The sequence below is a fragment of the Mobula birostris genome, chromosome 4 (assembly GCF_030028105.1).
Source record: "Mobula birostris isolate sMobBir1 chromosome 4, sMobBir1.hap1, whole genome shotgun sequence".
Taxonomy (NCBI): Eukaryota; Metazoa; Chordata; class Chondrichthyes; order Myliobatiformes; family Myliobatidae; genus Mobula; species Mobula birostris.
Window position 1 is genome coordinate 166,052,070 of NC_092373.1, and position 22,521 is coordinate 166,074,590.

Consider the following 22,521-nt stretch of genomic DNA (forward strand, 5'->3'; position numbering starts at 1 on the left):
TAACCCTGAATTAACCACATCTTGCTTTCTTACATTCCCATCAATTCCCCTCAGATTCACAGCAGGGGCAATTTACAGTGGCCAAACACACTATCAACATCCACATCTCTGGGATGTGGGAGAAAATCAGAACACCAGGAGGAAACCCACGCAGGAAGAGCATACAAACTCTAATATATCAGCGCACACCTCTGTACTTCCCCAGCACACGTGTCTCTGTACAGTGCCGGAGTGCACACCTCTGTGCCGACCTGATCTCACATCTCTGTGCACTCCCAGAATGTGGGTATTGGAAATGGTCTGCAGCCTAGTACCTGTACTAGTTCTGCCCCAGACTAAAGGCCCTTGCCACATCCAAATAGACTGGGTTCCTGCATTCTTGTAGCATCCCACACAGTGCCTGTCCTACCTTCCTCCTCCGCCACTCTGCTAACTGCCGAGCAGGGAGGAGACCTGGATTGACCTCAGCTGTCATGAGCAGATGCTGTTCTGTCTGAAGGAAAAGCCAGTGCTGTCTCTCAATCAGTCTTCAAGTAAACACAGGATTCTGTAATTTAAGCAGCAGATCCAACCAAAGTCTCTTCCCAGCAACTTGTTTGGAGATGTCAGTTTGCTGATGCTCTGCAGGATACAGAGGCACAGCTGGGACTGGGTGGGGTGGTGTACCGTTCAAACATTGCACAGCATCCCCATCTACTGGCAGGCCGCAGCATGACAGTTACAGACAGCAGACGCTTGGCATCATAAACACTAGGGATTCTGCAGATGCTGGAAATGTTGAGCAACGCATACAAAATAATTGAGGCACTCGACAAGTCTGGCTCATCTATGGAAGGTAATAAACTGTGGACATTTTTTGCTGAGAGGCTTCATCGTGACTGGAAAGGAAGAAGGCAGAAATCAGAATAAGAAAATTTGGGGAGTGAGGAATGAAGTGATAAGTGGAAGGTCATGGGTGAAGGGTGAAAGGTGAAATGCTCTTTTGATAGGGTGGAGTGGTCTTACTTATTTGAGGTTTTGGAAAGATTTAATTTTGGCCCGGGATTTATTTCCTGGATCAAACTGCGGTTATAACTAATAATCAAAAATCTCTCCATTTTAGATTATAAGGGGTACTCGGCAGGGATGTCCTCTTAGCCCTTTATTATTTAACTTGGCTTTAGAACCCCTTGCTATTGCTCTTAGAGATTCTAATACTGTTCAGGGTATTAAGAGAGGGGACAAAATACACAAGGTTTCGCTATATGCAGATAACCTGTTAGTTTATACTTCAGATCCTAGGAAATCTATTCCTTTTATGTTATCTGTATTTTCTGAATTCAGTAGTGTTTCTGGGTATAAATTAAATTTCCATAAAAGTGAGTTATTTCCTATTAATAATTACTCGGATCCAAATTATCAAGTACCTTTTAGTATTGCTAAAAATTACTTTACCCATCTTGGTATTAAAATTACTAAGAATTTTAAGGACCTCTATAAATATAATTTTTTTCCATTAATTGAATACACCAAACAAAAGCTTTCTAAATGGCCGCCTATGACATTAACATTAATAGGTCAAATTAATACTATTAAAATGATAGCTTTACCAAAATTCTTATTTATTTATTTATTTATTTATTTATTTACTTACTTATTTACTTACTTACTCACTCAGTTACTTACTTATTTATTTCAGGCAATTCCTTCCTTTGTTCCTAAAACATTCTTTGACAGACTAGATTCTATAATCTTATCTTATATTTGGAACAATAAAAATTCTAGATTGAGGAAACCCTTATTGCAGAAATTATAAAAGGATGGTGGTATGGCTTTGCCAAATTTTAGAATGTATTACTGGGCAATTAACATTCGATATATTAATTTTTGGATTCACTATTCAGATATACATGAATGTCCTTCATGGTTGGATTTGAAGGAAAACTCGGTGAAGGGGTTCTCTTTGGCCTCTTTGTTGGGAGCTCCCCTTCCCTTTCTGTTTTCTAAGATTAGTAGACAAGATTTTAATCCCATTATTAAACATATATTAAGAATTTGTTTTCAGTTTCGTAGATTTTTTGAGTTAAATAATTTTATTCTTTCTAGTAATATCCATCTCAATTATTTTTTAAACCATCAGTTTTGGACAAGGCCTTTTTAATTTGGAAAACCAAGGGAATAATAACTTTATCAGATTTGTTTTTAGGGGGTTGTTTCATGTCTTCTTCTCAGTTAGTGGATAAATATGATTTATCTAATGTACACTTTTTTAGATATTTACAAATTAGGATTTTTTATGTGGTTTATTGCCAAATTACCCTTCTGTTTATCCACCTAATATAACAGATGCTCTTTTTCAGCTTAAACCATTTCAAAAAGGGTTGACAGCTATAATCTATAAACGGTTATTGAATTCACGAATAATATCTAATGATAAAATTAAACGTGCTTGGGAATCAGAATTTCAGGAGTCTTTTTCAGATAATCAATGGAGTAAAATTTTTCATTTGGTTAATAACTCATCTATCTGTGCCCGTCATACCTTGATACAGTTCAAGGTAGTGCATTGGGCCCATATGTCAAAGGATAAACTAGTGTGTATTTTTTCCAATATTGATCCTATTTGTGACAGATGTAATACTGAGGTGGCCACTTTAACTCATATGTTTTAGTCTTGTATAAAGCTAGATAACTTCTAGGAGAGATGTTTTTAAAATGCTATCAAAAGTCTCGGATCTGGATTTACAACCTAATTTACTTACGGCAATTTTTGGGATTATGCCATTGGAAGCAGGAAATATTCCTGTTTCCGTTCAATATATGATAGCCTTTTCGACTTTATTGGCTAGGAGAGCCATTTTATTAAAGTGGGAGGATTCTAATCCATCTGCTGTCTTTTTTTTTGGCTTTCCTCCATTATGTCCTGTTTAAGTTTAGAGAAAATAGGAAGTCGGACATTTGATACATCCTTTAAATTTGAGCAAATAGGGTAACCTTTTATTTTATATTTTCATTTGATTTGATTTATTTTTTCAATTATTTCAATTTTTCGAAGTTTTAGATTTGATCAGGAAGTCTTTCCTTTTTCCTTGATTGTATCTCCGAATGGACTGCCCAGTCCCTTTTTCCCCTTTTTTTTTAAGTGTAGTGGGGTTTTTTCCCTTTATTTTAAAGTTCTTTTTTCCTCCCTTTATGAATTGATGAGGAGAATTAGCTGTCCTTTTTAATTATATATTGCATATTAGCTTTTGTTATGTATGATTATGATATTATCTATTTTATCTTTTGTTTATATTGTTGCTGATATATATTTGAGATAATTTTCCCCTTGTCTGTATATATGTTTTCTCTAAATCAATAAAAAGATTAATAATGAAAAGAAAGAAAGGTGAAATGCTTTAGGGGAACATGAGGGGGAACATCTTCACTCAGAGGGTAGTGAGAGTGTGAAATGAACTGCCAGAAGTGGTGGATATGGGTTTGATTTTAGCAGATCAGGGACATTTGGATAAGTGCAATTCATAGATGGGAGGTGTACAGGGGATTATGGTCTGGGTGCAGGTCGATAGGACTAATAGTTCCACACAGACTGGGTTCACCAAAGGGCCTGTTTTTGTGCTTCAGTGTTCTATGACTCTATGACTCACTGATGTAGGAGCACTGATAGTAGATGAATGTGATAGACTCACAGGTGAATCGTCACCTCACCAGGAAGATGGAATCGTCGTGACAGAGGAGGTGTAGAAGCAGCCTAATCAGGTTGGTGAGCAATACTCACATTCTATCTGAGTTGCCTCCAACCCATACTGCATACATTTCAGATAGCATTAATGATGGGGACAGAGTTTTTTGATCCTTGGCAGATGCTAACTGACCTAGCAAACTGTTTGAAATTTCACTGACCGATTGATTGGTGGTTGGCCAGACATTGGCACTGGCATCACATTCCAAAGTGACTACACAACCCTGACAGGACTGTCTTTTGCTTCAGAATCGGCCTTTCCATTGGGATCTGTAACCAGGGCAGCAATGACTTTCCCCTCCCTGACAGTGCGCCTCCTAGATACACCTTTACTTCTCACAAAGCAAGTGTGTTCTCTCTGATAAATAAATACAAAATGCTGAAAATACTCACGATGTCAGGTTGCATCTGTGGGAACAGAAACAGAACCAGCTTTCAAACTGAAGACCCTTTATCAGGATTGGGAAGAAGGCAAAAGAAGCTGCAAGGAGGAAACTAAAGGGGGGGGGTGTCTCTGACAGGGTAAAATTGGGATGAGCATGGGGATAAACTATAAACAAGATTTTCTTACTGCTCCTACAAACCGTTAGCAGCTTCTATTCATCCATCAACCAGAATCAGTACCGAATTTGACAATATTGCAGCTTCATTTCTCCATCTGTAAGTTGGCACAGCCTGTTTGCTTTTTTCGATTCTTCTTTCTCCTCTAGGAGTAGAGGATGTGCCTAGGCTGACCTGACAGGCATGTCTTCCTGCTCCGTGTTTTTCAACATCTACATTCTTTTGTCTGCATTTGCACTCTTTAACCTACATTCACTCAATGATCAGAGAACCTTTCTCAGGTGATTCTGCTGAGGTTCGACAGACAATAACAATTGCAGGGCACAGGAGTTTCAAACACGCCTGTTCATTCTAATCTCGCAACAAGGAATTCACAACACATGGTGCTTGACGATGTCCATATATGTGATGATGTCACTACATCTTGTCACCACAGGTCTTATTTACAGAACAAATATACCACATCGGCTATGTCCCAAACTGGGGCTTCAGCTCACTGAGTTGCCAGCTCTGCCTCGTCTATGTACAGTATGCCTGTGGCAATGTGGTTGCCTCCTAATGGCATAGAGCCATTGATACAGGCCCAACTGTGCTGTAACAGGCCCTTCAGCCCAACTCTGTCCAAGCCAACTAAGGTGTCTATCTAAGCCTGACCTGTTTACCTGCAATTCCCTCTAATTCTTTCCTATCCATGTACCTGTCCGACTAACTGTCTGTTAACTGAGACAAGTTCATCCATATTGTTATAGATATCTGCTAAACTAACTAGTAGTGCTGAGCTATTCAGAAAACCTCTACAACTACCAGAGTTGAGATAAGCCTGTCCTGCTTTGGATCTGAAAAACCTTCTGGATGAGGGAGAACCACAGTGCAGAATTTCCATTGTAGAATTAATAACAAGAGATGGAGATGATCCTTCCGTTCGTTGTGTTGCAGTCTAACCAGACTCTAGACCAACAATACTGCTGCCACATTCAGCAGTGCAATAGGAAATCAATTGTTTTGTGCTTTTGTGCTATCATAACAAGAGAATTCTGTCTGAGAGCATATGTAAATATTGACAGCCGCTGGCAGTTCTGGCAAATGATTAACAGGGAGACAGACAGGACTTTAGTGCAGATCAGATGAAACATCAACAGCACTGAAAACCATAACTGCACAGCACCTTTAATTTTAAGCCTTGCTTGATCTTAACATGAGTTTCTCATGGGCTGTACAGCATCTAAATAGGCCCTTCATCCTACCAAGTTCATCCAAATTTCCAGCATCCATTTTTACACCAATTCAATCCCAACCCATACTGTTCTCCCCACTTTCCCATCAACTCACCTCCACTGCCAGAGGGTCACAACCATCTGCATCGCTGCAGTGAGCAATTAACTTACCTCCCAAACATCTCTGGGATGGGAGGAACCTAGAGTACCCATGGGAAACTTAAAGTAATCACGAAGTAGAACATGTAAATTCCACACTGACAACACCAGAGATCAAGTTTGAACCTAGGTCTCTGGTGCCAGAGTTGCCATGGATACATGTCCATGTCATCACTATAGTCCTCTGTTTCCACATTTGAAAATTGTGCTCTGCAAAAAAAAGAACTTTCATTCATGCTTCTGTTACTTTAGAGTGGAAAAATCCAGGGCATTATCGACCAGATTCCCTTCATTCTAGTCTCCAGTAGCTGTCCGATTTACTAAAAACTCTGCTGCCTGTGTTCCCACTGACTGTCCAATCTGTTCATCAACCAATTCTGAGGAAGAGTCTTGAACCTGTAACATTAACTCTATCTCCCTCCTGACTTGCTCAGTATTTCCAACACGTTCTGTTTTTATTTCAGACTTACAGCATCTGCCCATTTTTATTCATTTTGATTTATTTTTTTGCAGTGCATCAAATAAAGATTGGTAATTAGGCTGGTTCTGGGTCAACCCCAAACATCAACAAAGCCACTTCCCCCACAGATGCTGCTCAACCCACAGACTTACTTCAGCAGATTGTTTATTGCTTCAGACTCCAGGATCTACAATCTCTTGGAGCTCCTAACTGAAATCTCCTCTTATTTTCAAATCTCTCCATGGGCCAGCCCACTAGATACAAGAGCAGAATTAGGCCATTCAATTCATTGGGTCTATTTCACCATTGAATCATGGTTGATTATTTTCTCTCAACTCCATTCTCCTGCCTTCTCCCCATAACCCAACTCCCCTTACTAATAAAGAAGCTATCAATCTTTGCCCTAAATACACCCAATGACTTGGCCTCGACAGCCCTCTATGGCAACAAATTCCACAGAAAGTGGTTGAAGAACCCCCTCTGACTTTTGCAACCCACTCTAACCCCGCAGAAACCTCAGACCTCTGTACGCTTCCTTGCGTTGAACACACAACCCTCCTTCACTCACAGCACTGCTGAATTTCCACCACTGTGCTGTACACTTGACTGTGGTCATGCAGAAATATACAAAAAGCAAAATAAATATTCAGAAAATGTTCAAATAAATAAATCCCTGACATTATTTTTAATGGTTTCAAAATGTTCCCAAAAACGCCTCACAACCACTCAAAAAAACAGACAGCAGGACACAGAGGATACTGGAAGCAAAAAAATCAAGTTGCTGGAGAAAATTAGCTGATCAGGCAGCATCTGTGGAGGGAAACAGACAGTCAAGGTTTTGGGTCTCAACAAATGCTGCCTCCTGTATCTCATATTTTGCTGGAGGAACTCAGTGCATTGAGCAATATCTGTGGAGGCAAATGGATAACTAACATTTTAGGTCAAAACCCTGCAGCAGGACTGTTGTCACTACAGTGTGTTTTTTGCTTCAGATTCTAGCTTCAGCAATCCCTTGTGTCTCCATGTTGTAAGTTATGAGATGTAAAAAAAATGCAGTTATTATTAAGGTTCAATGTTTCATAGTGGATTTATCAAAGTAAGTACATAAGACATGATTAACAACAGCTGGTGCAATCCTGGTCATATTACGATCGAGGAACGTGCTTGTAGCCTGGATATTGAACTTTTTGCTGTTGGACTCTGGCCATATTCCACCGAGATACAACACTGGGCATCATGGGAGGTTGTTCCTGCCTGTGGCCATCGAACTTTGCAGCTCGTCCTGTGGAGGGTCAGACACCCTGAGCCAATGGGCTGGTCCTGGTCTTATTTCCATCTGGCATAGTTTGCATATTGTTGTTTGATTGTTTGTGGTTTTTGTATTGCTATATTTATGCTCTATTCTTGGTTGCTGCACTGTAACGAAACTCAATTTCCCTCGGGATCAATAAAGTACGTCTATGTCTATGTCATAGGAGCAGAAGTAGGCCATTTGTCCCACTGAGTCTGCCCCACCGTTCAATCATGGCTGATCCTTTTTTCCCTTCCTCAGCCCCACTCCTCGGTCTTCTCCCTGTAACCTTTGATGCCAGGTCCAATCAAGAACCTATCAATCTCTGCCTTAAGTTCACCCAACGACCTGGACTCCAGAGCTGCCTGTGGTAACCAATTCCACAAATTCACCACCCTCTGGCTAAAGAAATTTCTCCTCATCTCTGGTTTAAATGGATTCCCTCCTACCCTGAGGGAAATATCCTTTCCACATCTACTCTGCGTAGGCCTTTCAACATTCAAAAGGTTTCAATGAGATCCCGCCCCCATCCTTCTAAGTTCTAGCGAGTACAGACCCAGAGCTATCAAACGTTCCTCGTATGATACACCACCATATACTACCCTAAGATTCATCTTGCAGGCATGTACAGGAAAATCTATATGTAAGCAAAGGATGACGAACAGCCAAAGATCAATAATCGACAACCATGCAAATAAGAAAATATTAGTATATAATAAGTAAAAATAAATTATTGGCAAAATGTCAATTATTTGAGCACAGCAAGAGCCCACATTCAACTGGCAGATTAATGACCAATTGGTCTGTATTATTCGTCGGGAGATAAATGTTGATCAGGGCAGTTCATTGAATGGTGTTATTGGTCCTTTGTCTTCGCAAAAGAGCTCAATTTAATGGCTCTGCTGCAATGTACTGGGAGAAGCAACGCCCCCCACACAATGCCCTGGGTTTAGACAGAAGATAGAATTAACCAGGCTGACCAAGAGAGTGGAAAGGAAAGCAAAGGCGAGGTGATTTGTACATCCATTTGTATCCCCAAGCCGTTTAACAGCGAACGAAGTACAACTATTGCAGAGCAGACAATCAGCACGATCCTCTGTACTATTACTAGTTGATGATGTTGCTCACCATATTGTCGCAAGTATTCTACCATATGTCGCACAGCAAGAGGAATGCTGTCAACCGTCTGCCCTCTTTGCTGCAGGTCGTAGAGCGAAACACCAAACACCTTGCCAGCACTGCAGGTCCTCTGCCCACCGAGTGGCTGAGCCATGATCCTCTTCACGTCCTCCTTCAACTTGACAGCTGTCTTGTTCTGCTGCAGGGAACAGAGGAAGGAAGAATAATCAACCACGGCCAGGACAGGCACCTCCATCAGCCAGAGACTCACACTTAGCACAACCCCTACAATTACATAAATTAGCAGCAATGCAGAGAAATTATATAATCTCAGAGGCTTAGTACACTCAAAGTCTTCTCAGTTGCATTAATGAAAGTCAGAGAGAGGCTGTTCCTGTTGCCACTGGGAACAAGGTAAACATTCACACTCCTGTATTGGAACAGGTGGTAAGGACTTTCAGTGTCACACAATCAATCCTGTGTCAGGCTGCAAGAGTTTAATTTAAAAGCCTATAAACTAATTGGCTTGATAAGCAGCTCAAGAATGGTGGATGGTCTTGGGCTGGTCATGACATCAGGGGTGGAAATAATATTAAAAGTCACATTATTTGGGCTTATGGACAGAAAGACAATTATTTGGATAGCAAAAATATTCTTTAGGGGAGAAACAGTTAGAATATATAATCACTCTTCTTCCGACAGAAAACTAGTTGATCTATCTATTTGTGAATCAGAATGAGAATCAGATTTATCATGGATTTGCATTTTATAAAATATGCAGTTTTTATGGCATCAGTGTTGTGCAAGCACAAAAGACTACCGTCAACTATAGAAATAAATAAATAGTGCAAACAAAAATTAATAATGAGGCAAACACGAGGAATTCTGCAGATGCTGGAAATTCAAGCAACACACATCAAAGTTGCTAGTGAATGCAGCAGGCCAGGCAGCATCTCTAGGAAGAGGTACAGTCGACGTTTTGGGCCGAGACCCTTCGTCAAGACTAATGAAGGAAGAGCTAGTAAGAGAGGTAGTGTTTATGAGCTGCTCAGAAATCTGATTGTGGAGGGGTAGAAGCTGTTCCAGAATCACCGAGTGCTCTTCTTCAAGCTCCTGCACCTCCACACCCTCCTGAAGATGTCCTTGATAGTGGGGAGGTTTATGCCTGTGATAGAGTTTACAACCCTCTGCATGCTCAAGCTCATGGTTGAAACCAGGCAGAAGCCACCAAGATGACTATAGGGAATTGAAGACAATTTCTTCTCAGAATTCAGCAGTCAATATCCTGTGGGTGGGTAGCAAAGGACCACTGTAGGCCTGCCAACTCTCCAAGACTGCCCAGCAGTCTCCAGGGTTAAAGGTTTATCTCAAGGGTTAAGGGTCAATGCTTATTACAAGCATCCTGGCAGACAGGATGCAAGTCCCACATGGTAACAATTACGTGTGTACCAGCTGGAGAAACAGCAGGGAAGGTTAAACAGACAGTTATGTGTCGGAGGATGGACCAGAATAACAATTAAAGGGGGGGGGTTAGAATTTTATACTTGTACATTCTGTGTTTCTCAAGTTAAATGAAACATTTGAGTACATTACATCATCTGCATTCTTGCCTTGGTCCAGTCAGTACTGCACTGCAACTGAATGGTGAGGAATGAGTCAATGCAGATGGGGGGGAGGGTGCGGCTAACACTTAATTGGGGAGGGGTGCGGCTAACATTTAATTGGGGGAGCAGTGGAATAACAGGCTGATGTGGTGATCATAGACTCAAGTTGTCCCAGATTCAAATCAGTTCATTGTCATATGCAGTGCCTATAAAAAGTATTCCTCCTCTTTAGAAGTTTTCAGTTTTTATTGTTTTCCAACATTAATCACAGTGTATTTAATTTGGCTTTTTTGATCAGCAGAGAAAGACTCTTTCATGTCAAAGTGAAAACAGATCTCTACAAAGTGATCTAAATTAATTACACATATAAACCACAAAATAATTGATTGCATAAGTATTCACCCCCTTCAAGTCAGTACTTAGTAGATGCACCTTTGGCAGCAATTACAACCTTGAGTCTGTGTGAATAGGTATCTGTTAGCTTTACACATCTGGACACTGCAATATTTCCCCATTCTTCTTTACAAAACTGCTCAAGTTCTATCTGATTGCATGGGGATCGTGAGTGAACAGCTCTTTTCAAATCCAGCCACAAATTCTCAATTGGACTGAAGTCTGGACACTTGGCCACTCCAGGTCATTAACTTTATCATTTTTAAGCCATCCCTGTGTCATTTTGGCTTTATACTTGGGGTCATTGTCTTGCTGGAAAACAAATCTACTACCAAGTTGCATCAGGTAACTTATCTTGCTGATTACATCAGGTGTTCCTCCAGGATTTCCCAGTATTTTGCTGCATTCATTTTTACCCTCTACCTTTGCAAGCCTTCCAGGGCCTGCTGCAGTGAAGCATTCCCACAGCATGATGCAGCCATGCTTCATAGTTGAGATGGTGTGTTTTGATGATGTGTATAGGATTTAGTCTGAAGGCCAAAAAGCTCAATTTTGGTTTCATCAGACCATAGAACCTTCTTTCAGATGACTTCAGAGTCTCCCATATGCTTCAGGCAAACTCTAGCTGAGATTTTTCAACAGTGGCTTTCTCTTTGCCACTCTCCCATAAAGCTGTGACTGGTGAAGCACCCAGACAACAGTTGTTGTATGTGCAATCTCTCCCATCTCAGCCACTGAAGCTTGTAACTCCTCCAGAGTTATAGAAACATAGAAACATAGAAAATAGGTGCAGGAGTAGGCCATTCGGCCCTTCGAGCCTGCACCGCCATTTATTATGATCACGGCTGATCATCCAACTCAGAACCCCGTCCCAGCCTTCCCTCCATACCCCCTGACCCCCGTAGCCACAAGGGCCATATCTAACTCATATCTAACCCATATCTAACATGTGGAATCAGAAGATATCTGCCGAATCTGGAACTGGGCTTCTGCTTGGTCAAACCACACGCGTGGTCGCAGCGTCCAGAAAGTTGGCAGTGTTAGTGAAACTGCTTGAACAGATGAAGAGTCGATCATCTTTGGTCGAAATCCCATTTGGACCGTTGGGGTCACCGATGTAGCGAAGTGCTACACACAGAGCTAGAAATAATGACACACAGTCTGTAAGTTGCACACGAGACTAATTTATTCCAACTTCGCGGCACTGGCTTTTACGCAGTTCCGTTCCTGCTCTCTCCTGGCAGAAATGACGTCAGAGGTGCATTACAAAAGTCTCTTCCCACATGCGGGCTTTCTCCCCTTTCTGGTGAAGAAGGTGGCCCAGCGCCATTTTGGTGGTGTCATAGATGTTTTGGTGGCCTCCTTCACTAGTCCAATTCTTGGACAGTCACTCAGTTTTTGAGGACAGCCTGCTCTTGGCAGATTTACAGCTGCGCCAAATTCTTTCCATTTCTTGATGACTGACTAAATTGTACTCCAAGGGATATTCAGTGACTTGGAAATATTCTTGTATCCATCCCCTGACTTGTGCTTTTCAATAACCTTTTCACAGAGTTGCTTGGAGTGTTCTTTTGTCTTCATGGTGCAGTTTTTGCCCTGATACTTACTCACCAGCTGAATGGCTGACAGTCAGGAGGCAGTGAATGGGAATAAAAAGGGCCTTTTCTGTGACTAGTGGTGTTCCTTGGGGGTCAGTATTGGAACTACTACTTTTCATATTGTTGTCATTGATCTGGATAATGGAATTGATGGCTTTGTGGAAAAGATTGCAGATGATACAAAGACAGATGGAGGGGTAGGTACTGCTGAGGAAGCAATATGATTGCAGCATGACTTAGACAAATTGGAAGAATGGGCAAAAAAGTGGCAGATGGAATACAGTACTGGGAAATGTACAATAAAGCATTTTGGTGAAAGGAACAACAGTGAGGACTATTATCTAAATAGGGAAAAGGTTCAAACATCAGAGGTGCAGAGGAACTTAGGAGTCATTGTGCAAGACTCCCAGAAGAGTGATCAGCAGCACTGGGGCTCCACAGGGGACTGTCTTGTCTCCCATCCTCTTCACCATTTACACCTCGGACTTCAGCTACTGCACAGAGTCTTGTCATCTTCAGAAGTTTTCGGATGACTGCCATCGTTGGATGCATCAGCAAGGGAGATGAAGCTGAGTACAGGGCTACGGTAGGAAACTTTGTCACATGGTGTGAGCAGAATTACCTGCAGCTTAATGTGAAAAAGACTAAGGAGCTGGTGGTAGACCTGAGGAGAGCTAAGGTACCGGTGACCCCTGTTTCCATCCAGGGGGTCAGTGTGGACATGGTGGAGGATTACAAATACCTGGGGATACGAATTGACAATAAACTGGACTGGTCAAAGAACACTGAGGCTGTCTACAAGAAGGGTCAGAGCCGTCTCTATTTCCTGAGGAGACGGAGGTCCTTTAACAGTTGCCGGACGATGCTGAGGATGTTCTACGAGTCTGTCGTGGCCAGTGCTATCATGTTTGCTGTTGTGTGCTGGGGCAGCAGGCTGAGGGTAGCAGACACCAACAGAATCAACAAACTCATTCGTAAGGCCAATGATGTTGTGGGGATGAAACTGGACTCTCTCACGGTGGTGTCTGAAAAGAGGATGCTGTCTAAGTTGCATGCCATCTTGGTCAATGTCTCCCATCCACTACATGATGTACTGGGTGGGCACAGGAGTACATTCAGCCAGAGACTCATTCCACCGAGATGCAGCACAGAGTGTCATAGGAAGTCATTCCTGCCTGTGGCCATCAAACTTTACAACTCCTCCCTTGGAGGGTCAGACACCCTGAGCCAATAGGCTGGTCCTGGACTTATTTCATAATTTCCTGGCATAATTTACATATTACTATTTAACTATTTATGGTTCTATTACTATTTATTATTTATGGTGCAACTGTAACGAAAACCAATTTCCCCCGGGATCAATAAAATATGACTATGACTAAGACTATGAAGGTTAGTTTACAGGTTGAGTCTATGGTAAGGAAGGCAAATACTTGTTGCCATTTCAAGGGGAATAGAATATAAAAGCAAGGAGATAATGCTGAGGCTTTACAAGACACTAGTCAGGCCACACTTAGAATATTGTCAATAGTTTTGGGTTCCATATCTCAGAAAGGATGTGTTGTCATTGGAAAGAGTCCAGAGAAGGATGATTCTGGGAATGAAGGATATACATATGAGGAGCGTTTGGCAGCTTTGGGCCTGTACTCACTGGAACTTAGAAGAATGTGTGGGGATCGCATTGAAACCTACCAAATGTTGATAGGATTAGATAGGGTGGGTGTGGAGAGGATGCTTCATGTAATGGGGGTATCCAGAACTGGAGGGAACACCCTCAAAATTGAGGGTCGACCTTTTAGAACAGAGGTAAGGAGGAATTTTTGTAGCTAGTGAGTAGTGAATCTGTGGAATGCTCTGCCACAGACTGTGGTGGAGGCCAAATCCATGGGTATATTTAAGGTAGAAGTTAATAGTTTCTGATCGATTAGGGCATCAAAGGATATGGCGAGAAAGGTGTATGAAGTCAAGTGAGATCCAGGATCAGTCATGATGCGGGGAAGACTCAATGGGTTAAAAGGCCTAATTCTGCTCCTATGTCTTATGGTCTTAGAGGCATAAAAATTATCAAGTTTCACTCAAAATGCTGAAAAATAACACAGTATTGAACACATGAATTTGAAGACATCTGCTCCAATTCTTAGCATTTTCCATTTCCTTGGCCCAGTAACATCTCAATAATTTATGACACTGAATTTTCCCCTTTGAAAGGGGAATGTAGTATTCCTGGATTACAAATGGTGTATGGTTGGAATATGTGGGGCTTGCCAAATTCTTGAGATCCTGCAAAATATTTAAGAACATGAAATGAAGGTAGAATTTAATACCTGGGCATTCTGTGTTTCTCTAGTTACATGAAAAATTTGAAAGTCATCTGCATTCTTGCCTTGGCCCAGTCAGTGCTGCACTGTAACAGAATTAACGGTTCATCCCTCCTCTCCACCCTCTCCAATGGGAGTTTAGTTATGCTGGGTACAGTTCCAGACAGGCCACAAAACCTCTCATCCTTCCAAGAATAAATGATTTCAGACTACATCTGCTCAAACTGGCCCTGACCTCAGTTTCTAAAATCAAAACAGGAAACTCAGCAAGTCAGTCACCATCTATCAAACGAGAAATGTTATTAACCTTTCAGGTTAAAGATATTTCATCCAAAGTCAAAGTCAAGTTTATTGCCATATGCACAAGTGTAGTGCATTTATACACAGGTGCAATGATGTAGCAGCATCACAGGCGGGGCATCAAATCTACTGCTATTTTGTTCGAACAGAGGACTAAAAGCACTGTCCTCTCCGAAGTCACAGATGATCGACATTGCTTCATTGTCAAAGAATCAAAATCAAGAGCTGGTGTGATGGTAACAGTTTCTCACAACCAACCCGGAATAGGCACCCACATCACCAAGAGCAGACCGAACACTGATCCATGACAATGCACAGACACGATTGTCATACTGTCAAACCAGCATAGGGGAGTGTTACAACTGAAGATCTACACGGGGACAAGTTTCTAATACATTCTATCCTTCTGGCCAACACTTCCATATTGGGTATCCCCGTGGGTTTGCCATTTGATTCCTCCCCTACTTAGGGCTGTTTGTGCTGTAGAATTACCCTCACACACTGGATATTTACCACACCAGTAATTACGTCAAGTTTCCTAATGATTCCCATTGAAAAATAATAACATATTTTCTAAATGGAGAGAAAATTCAAAAATCTGAGGTGCAGAGGGACCTGGGAGTCCATATGCTGGATTCTCACAGGGTTAATTTACAGGTTGAGTCAGTGGTAAGGAAGGGAAATGCAATGTTAGCATTCATTTTGGGAGTGGCTAGAATATAAAAGCAAGGATATAATGCTAAGCTCTTATAAGGCACTGGTGAGGCCTCACTTGGAGTATTGCAAGCAGTTTTGGGCCCGACACCTAAGAAAGGATGTGCTGACATTGGCGAGGATTCAAAGGAGGTTCACAAAAATGATTCCAGGAGTGAAAGGCTTATTGTATAGGAGCATTTGCTGGCTCTGAGCCTGCACTGACTGGAATTCAGAAGAATGAGGAGGGATCTCATTGACACCGATCAAACGTTGAAAGACCTCAACAGAGTGGGTGTGGAGAGGATGCTTCCTGCGGTGGGGGAGGTGAGGACCAAAGGACGCTGCCTCAATATAGAGACATCCATTTAGAACAAAGATGAGCAGGTTTTACTTTAACCACAGAGTGGTGAATCTGTGGAATTCATTGCCACAGAAAGCTGTCAAGGCCAAGTCATTGGATATTTTAAAGGCATATTGGATATTTTGATTAGTCAGGGCATGAAGGGATACAGGGAGAAGATAGGAGATTGGGTCAGAGAGGGAAATGAATCAGACATGACGAAATGGCAAAGCCGACTTGATGGACCGAATGGCCTAATTCTGCTCTGAGCAACACACACAAAATGCTGAAGGACTGCCAAAGGGTTTCAGCCTGAAATGTTGACCGTACTCTTTTCCGTAGATGCTGCCTGGCCTGCTGAGTTCCTCCAGCATTTTACAGGTGTTGCTTGGATTTCCAGCATCAGCAGATTCATTTGCAATTCTACTCCTATATCTTATTGTCTTATATTCAGCTAATTAGAACAACAGCACCTTTCATGATCTATAGCATCTTTAATGTAAGAAGCCCCAAACTATTTTAACAACATCATTAACAGTTAAGTGTGACACCAGAGCGTAGGTTTGGTCAGAATGGTAGGTTTTATGGAGTTAGTGAAAGGAGGGAGACAGGTGAATAATTCAGCAAAGAGTCCAGGAACTCATTTCTTCTGTAGTTATACCAATGTGGCTGAGGGAGTTAGTGATTCAAATCAAGGGTGCACAGATGAAAGAACTGGAGGACAGCAGATATCTCAAACCTGACGGGGTACGGGAGAGGTAAAAACTCACTAAGATGTGGCTTTACTCATTCCCAAAGACTGCAGAGTCTTTTTATTTGCATGAAGCAGCCAAATACCTTCAGACTATAGAGAAAGCATTGCTTTTTCAGGTTGCAACAAAGCTGCACTGGAATGCAATCACGTCCTCAGTGCAGGATTTAATTCCCCACTTGAATAAAAGGCGGAGAAGGAAGGGGAGGGGCTCAGGTCTTTTAACATCTTTCTTGGACACCAGCCAGTTTCCCATTCTCAGTGGGAGGTCTATTCTCAGTATGCGAGGGTGCTTCAACGGGACTGAGCTGTTTCTCAGAGAGTGGAGAAAGCTTGACCCTCCTAAAGGTGCCAGTGCTCATCTCTAGCCAGCTGGAGGCCAGGAGGATACAACCGAACGTAGGGCTAAGCAGAGAAATCTTGGCCAGTGCTTCCCCACACCCCCCAATAATAAAGACAGACACTCATTTTGGAACAGGCAGGGCTCACAGCTCAAAGTCTGCAAGGCCCAGGGGTTCCTAACCTTTTTTAAGCTTGGGACCAATATCATAAAGCAAGGGGTCCATGGACCTCCATATGGATTAACCCTGATTCTAGACAAAATGAATTCAACTAATCTTATAGGTTTACATATGTGGAAGGAGGCCATGTGGCCCATCATTCCAGTGCCTGTTCTTCAAAACTGCATTTTCATTTCTTCCCCTCTTCAGTCCTTTCCCTGTAAATATTTTGCTGATTCAAACACGTATCTATGAGGTTATCAGTCAAATCTGCTTCCAATCTCCTGATAAACTGGGCACTTCAAATAATAACTGACTGTTTAGAAAAAAAATCCCATCCACCTAACCTTTTATGAATGGAAATGATTCCTTTCTATCCACTTCTCCAGATTTTACACATTAAACAGCTTCATTAACATATTCAGGTCCAACAATCCAACCTCTCCAATCTATTCACATAACTGTAACCCCTCATCAAAAATTGTTAATCGCCACATTCTGAAATAATTAACCGTATCATTGAAAATAATAAGCAGTGACTGACCAAAAATATCCACAATATTTGTTCTAACTGCTCATTTTTTCCTGTCTTTATTTATACTTGTCTAGATGAATCAGCTATGATTTAGACTTATGTTTAGTTTTGCTGTCCTCAATGCAACCTGATTTCCTGATTTCTTTTATTCTAGCCTAGCAAATTCTGTGTACTGCATCTCACAGTTTCAGCACATATTTTCTCTCTCTAACCTTCTGAGGGGATATAGATGGGGTAAATGCAAGCAGGCTTTTTCCACCGAGATTCGGTGGGACTACAACTAGAGGTCATGGGTTAAGGGTGAAAGGTGAAAAGTTTAAGAGCATGACGGGAATGTTCTTCACCTAGAGGGCTGTGAGAGTGCGTCACTAACTGCCAACGCAAGAGGTGCATGCAAGCTCAAATTCAACATTTAAGAGAAGTTTGGATAGGTACATGGTTGTTAGGGGTATGGAGGATATGGTCCCAGTGCAGGGCAGTAGGAGTAGGCAGTTTAAATGGTTGAGCATGGACTAGATGGGCCGAAGGGCCTGTTTCAGTGCTATACTTTTCTATGACTCTATGCCCTCACACATTGATCCTGCTTCATGCAGCAGTTGTGATTAACAGTGGCACCAAAGGCAATTGTCTCCGGTATAATCTTGCTCTCCATACTACCACACATATTTCCCCTGTCACTGTTCCCTAAAACACACCTGCTTCCTTAATTTTCCAGTTGCAATGACAAATTTTAATTCTATTTATCTTTCTCCACAGATGCTGCCTGACCTTCTGATTATCCTCAGCATTTTCTGATTTGATTTCAGATTTCCAGCATTGGCTGTTTTCGACTTTCAATGAAATATCCACAGTTTGTGCCATTTTCCTTCTTCACAGTTGGCTGGAAATGGAGTCACAGATAGTGTTGCACATTGAAAGTACAATCAGTCTCCATGCAACAAAATAGCTCAACGCATATCAAAGGAGCATTACCAAACAAAAATTGATGCTGAATCTCACAAGGAGATATCTGGGCAGATGATCTAAGCAGGGGTTCCCCACCTGGGGTGAATGGACCCCCCCCCCCCCCCCAGTTAACGGTAGGTGTCCCTGCCATAAAAAAGTTTAGGCAACCCTGAACTAAAGCTTGGTTATATTCAGAGGTCTTTAGGGGGATTGAACTAGATTGCTGAATGTGTAAGAAAGCAGTGTGCCACCTAAACACCTAAAGCTGTATCCACCTTAAATATACTCAGCAACTGCCCTTCCACATTTCTCTTGGGTCATAAATTCCAAGAGTTCACCACCCTCTGGATGAAGATCTATCTTTTCATCCTTCATTTTGAGTCTGGCAATTGTTTTGAAATACCCAGTGAGAGAAACATCAAACACACAGTTCGGTAAACCAACCCTCTAACAATGTTCATTCTGCTCAGAACATCACTCATTCTTTTGCAGTCTGAAGAGCACAAGGCAACAGCCACAGCTGGAGGAACAAGAGATCTTCAATAAAGCACAAGAGGAGGGGTGAGGTGGTGGTGAGGAAGTGAGGAGATGTAAGAGCAGTACTGTACTAGGTCTGGTCCAGCACTAAAAGATATTCCATGAAACCAGATCCCAGATCACAGCAAAAATGTTCCAACATGCAACTCAATCGGCTGTAAGGAACTGCTTGGAGCGGAGCCATTCATGCTCACACTACAAGACAACCAAGCACATAGGAACAGAAGAAACCCATTCTGCTTCTCAAACCTGTTCTGTTGTCCAATGAAACAGGTGAGCAGACCTGTTAACTGACCTTTCAATGAAAAGTTAACAAAAAGGCATCAACCAATCTACAATTGAAAACAAACAAAGTGGCATTTGCAGGGAAGAGCAGATTTCTACGATTCTGAACTTCACTATGACTCTGATTTGCAGATTACATATTACATCTAACTGGGAAGCACGATAACACAGCAGTTAGCGCAATCACTTTCCAGTGCTAGTGATCAACAATTGGGATTTGATTCCTGCTGCTGTCTATAAGGAGTTCATACGTTCTTTCCGTGAATGCCTGGGTTTACACCGGGTGATCAATTTTCAAGATTGCAAATTCAAGATTGTTTAATGTCATTTCCAGTACACGAGTGTGAAGGAGAATGAAATGATTGTTACTCTGAATCTGACGCAACACAAAATAAAACACAATAAGATAATGAACACAATAATAAAAAACAATAATTATAAATACATAAGGTGGTTTGTATATATAGATTAATTGTATGGCCATCAAGTGACACAAGGCACAGGAGCATCTGTACATAAGGTGACGGACAGGGAGTGTGGAGGTGTGGAGATGTTGTATCATGTACTGTACACATACAGGGTGTGACAGGCGGCAGCCTCTATTTGAGTATCTGAAGGGGCAGCTCCTTAGGTTTTTGGCCGCACTTCAGCCCGATGCTCCTGATCTTTGGTGCCAAAGGGGATTTTTGGCTCAATTTGCCCCTGGGCCTGGTCAAGGTGGTGGGCAGTCAATGTTAAACCTGAGCTGTGTGCCTGCCCATGGCTGCGTGCCTCTGCAGAAGAAGCATGCGGTATCTAAAAATACAAAGGGAGATTTCTGGGCTGGTGGGCGTGCCACGGGGGATTCAAATGCATCCCAAATAGCAATGGCTTTGAAGCTAAATAGTATCTGTGATGAAGTACTGTAATTTTGTATTAATGTGATCTTGAATAAACCACCTTTGGAAAAGGGGGTAAAAAGAGTCCAAGCAGTTTATATGAATGTTAGTAAGGCATTTGACAAGGTTCCCCATGGTAGGCTCATACAGAAAGTCAGGAGGCATGGTATCCAGGGAAACTTGGATGTATCAATACAAAATTTGCTTGCCCAGGGTGCTACTAGATGAAGTGTATACTTCCTGGAGGTCAATAAACAGTGATGTTTCACAGGGATCTATTCTAGCAGGGCAGCAGTGTGGTCACACTGTTTATTCCAGGGACCAGATGATTGCGCTTATGCCGGCCAGTTTAGCGAACGGAGCGGCAGACACCCCAGCTGAAATCTGGAGGAAAACACACACAGGATGCAGAGGGTGATCAAAAAGGCGAGGAAAGCGGACCGGGTCGAGACAACAGAGACTTATGGAGAACAGGAGTTCTCCACTTGGACTGCATGTGGACATACCCGACCAAAACTTTTCCATGGAGGGCTTCCAGACCGTTTGGGCTGACCGGAAGTGCATTGAGAGCGGTGAGCGTAAAGGAGTTGGGGGCTTGCTGTTCTGGTTAACAACGGATGGTGCAATCCTGGTCACGTTACGATCGAGGAACGTGTTTGTAGCCCGGATATTGAACTTTTTGCTGTTGGACTCCGGCCATATTCCACTGAGATACAACACTGGGCGTCATGGGAGGTTGTTCCTGCCTGTGGCCATCGAACTTTGCAGCTCCTCCCGTGGAGGGTCAGACACCCTGAGCCAATAGGCTGGTCCTGGACTTATTTCTATCTGGCATAGTTTGCATATTGTTGTTTGATTGTTTGTGGTTTTTGTATTGCTAAATTTATGCTCTATTCTTGGTTGGTGCTGCTGTAATGAAACTTAATTTCCCTCGGGATCAATAAAGTATGTCCATGTCTAGGGCTACTGCTCTTTGTTACTTTTATAGGCTTGAATGAGGAAGTGGAAGGATGGATTAGTCAGTTTGCAGATGAAATGAAGACTGGTGGAGTTGTGGATCATGTGGAGGGTTGTCGCAGGTTCCACGGCCCAATGGCAGGATGCAGGGCTGGGCTGAGAAGTGGCAGATGGAGTTCAAGTGCGAAGTGATTCACTTTGGAAGGTCAAACTTGAAGGCAGATGACAGGTTTAATAAAAAGATTCTTGGAAGTGTTGGGGAACAGAGATCTCCTGGGGTCCACAATCATAGATCCCTAACGTTTGCCACACAAGTTGACAGGGTTGCTGAGAGGCCACACGGTGTGTTCATTAGTTAGGGGGTTGAATTCTAGAGCCACAAGGTAATTCAGCAATTCTATAAAACCCTCAGCTCTGCAGCACAGAAACAGCCCACCTATTCCCTACCAGCCTGGTTTTCTGCCTAATCCCACCTACCTGTATCCAGAGCAAAGCCCTCCACACCTCTTTCATCCATGTACCTATCTAAACTTGTATTAAAAACGTACGATAAATAGAGGCAAGCACTGCCTTCTGATAGCGGAGACAAACAATTCATCGCACACTGAAATAAATAGTTTGGCATCCTCCCCTTGCTCCAAGCACTTTTTGAAGTTTCCTCAACAAAATTATGGTGTCTGCACTGAGATTTAAAAAAAATTAAACACAGCCATTAACCCAGTGCTCAGCAGCAAAGGGCTGAGACTTCTTCGAGTGCAGGAAACGCGGAGGAGGAACGGCAGCTATTAACGAACTCTCCGGCAAAGTTGAGAGTTTTTAAGAATGTGGTGCCTGTACTCACACAGACAGTGATTGCTCCTGCTCCCATTTTCCAGGAAATGCATCCAAAGAGAACTCGATCAACTAGAAATGGAAAAATCCATGCAGCGGGCTGGAAGAAGGCAAGGAAGATGGTAATCCGCTTCAGTCAAACTGCAGCGATGGTTGTCCTTTATACGAAACGATAATGCACTTCTGAGTTACTTGCTAAACTTCTTAAACACGTAAAATCCTTCTTTTAACAGCAGCAGCAGCCCGTATCCAGACACATACACACCAGGAGCTAAGCTTTCGGCTGCTCGGGGGTGGAAATTTGATCCACGGTTAGTCACTGCCAGCCTGACATCAGGTCATGTGACCGAGCCGGTTGTTCCTTCCCAGCTCTGAGCTGGTGTAACAGTCGGAGCAGACGGTCTTTGACCACGAAGACGCCCCCCACCAGGGGCAGCCTCAACACTTCCTCCCTTGCTAACTTTAAAACAGACTTCCAAGCCACAGCTCTCCCCAGATTCCGCGGCACAACTACCCGGAAAAGCAGGG

At 42.5% G+C, this 22,521-nt stretch overlaps 1 protein-coding gene across 6 annotated transcripts in view; it reads right to left on the reverse strand.

Moving 5' to 3' along the window:
- The window catches only part of fam13a (family with sequence similarity 13 member A), a 252,954-nt gene extending 230,702 nt beyond the window's left edge, over nt 1-22,252 (reverse strand). For 2 of the 6 annotated variants that reach the window (XM_072256427.1, XM_072256426.1), the window contains exons 1-2: nt 22,004-22,238; nt 8,535-8,724 (exon numbers count right to left, since the gene is read on the reverse strand). In XM_072256427.1, the coding sequence (XP_072112528.1) occupies nt 8,535-8,724; nt 22,004-22,030 (217 nt within the window). In that variant the 5' untranslated portion in view covers nt 22,031-22,238. Of the gene's footprint in view, nt 1-8,534; nt 8,725-22,003 lie in introns of all 6 variants that reach the window. The other 4 variants (XM_072256425.1, XM_072256424.1, XM_072256428.1 and 1 more) reach the window with 4 other exon arrangements.
- Nucleotides 22,253-22,521: the final 269 nt, after the last annotated feature.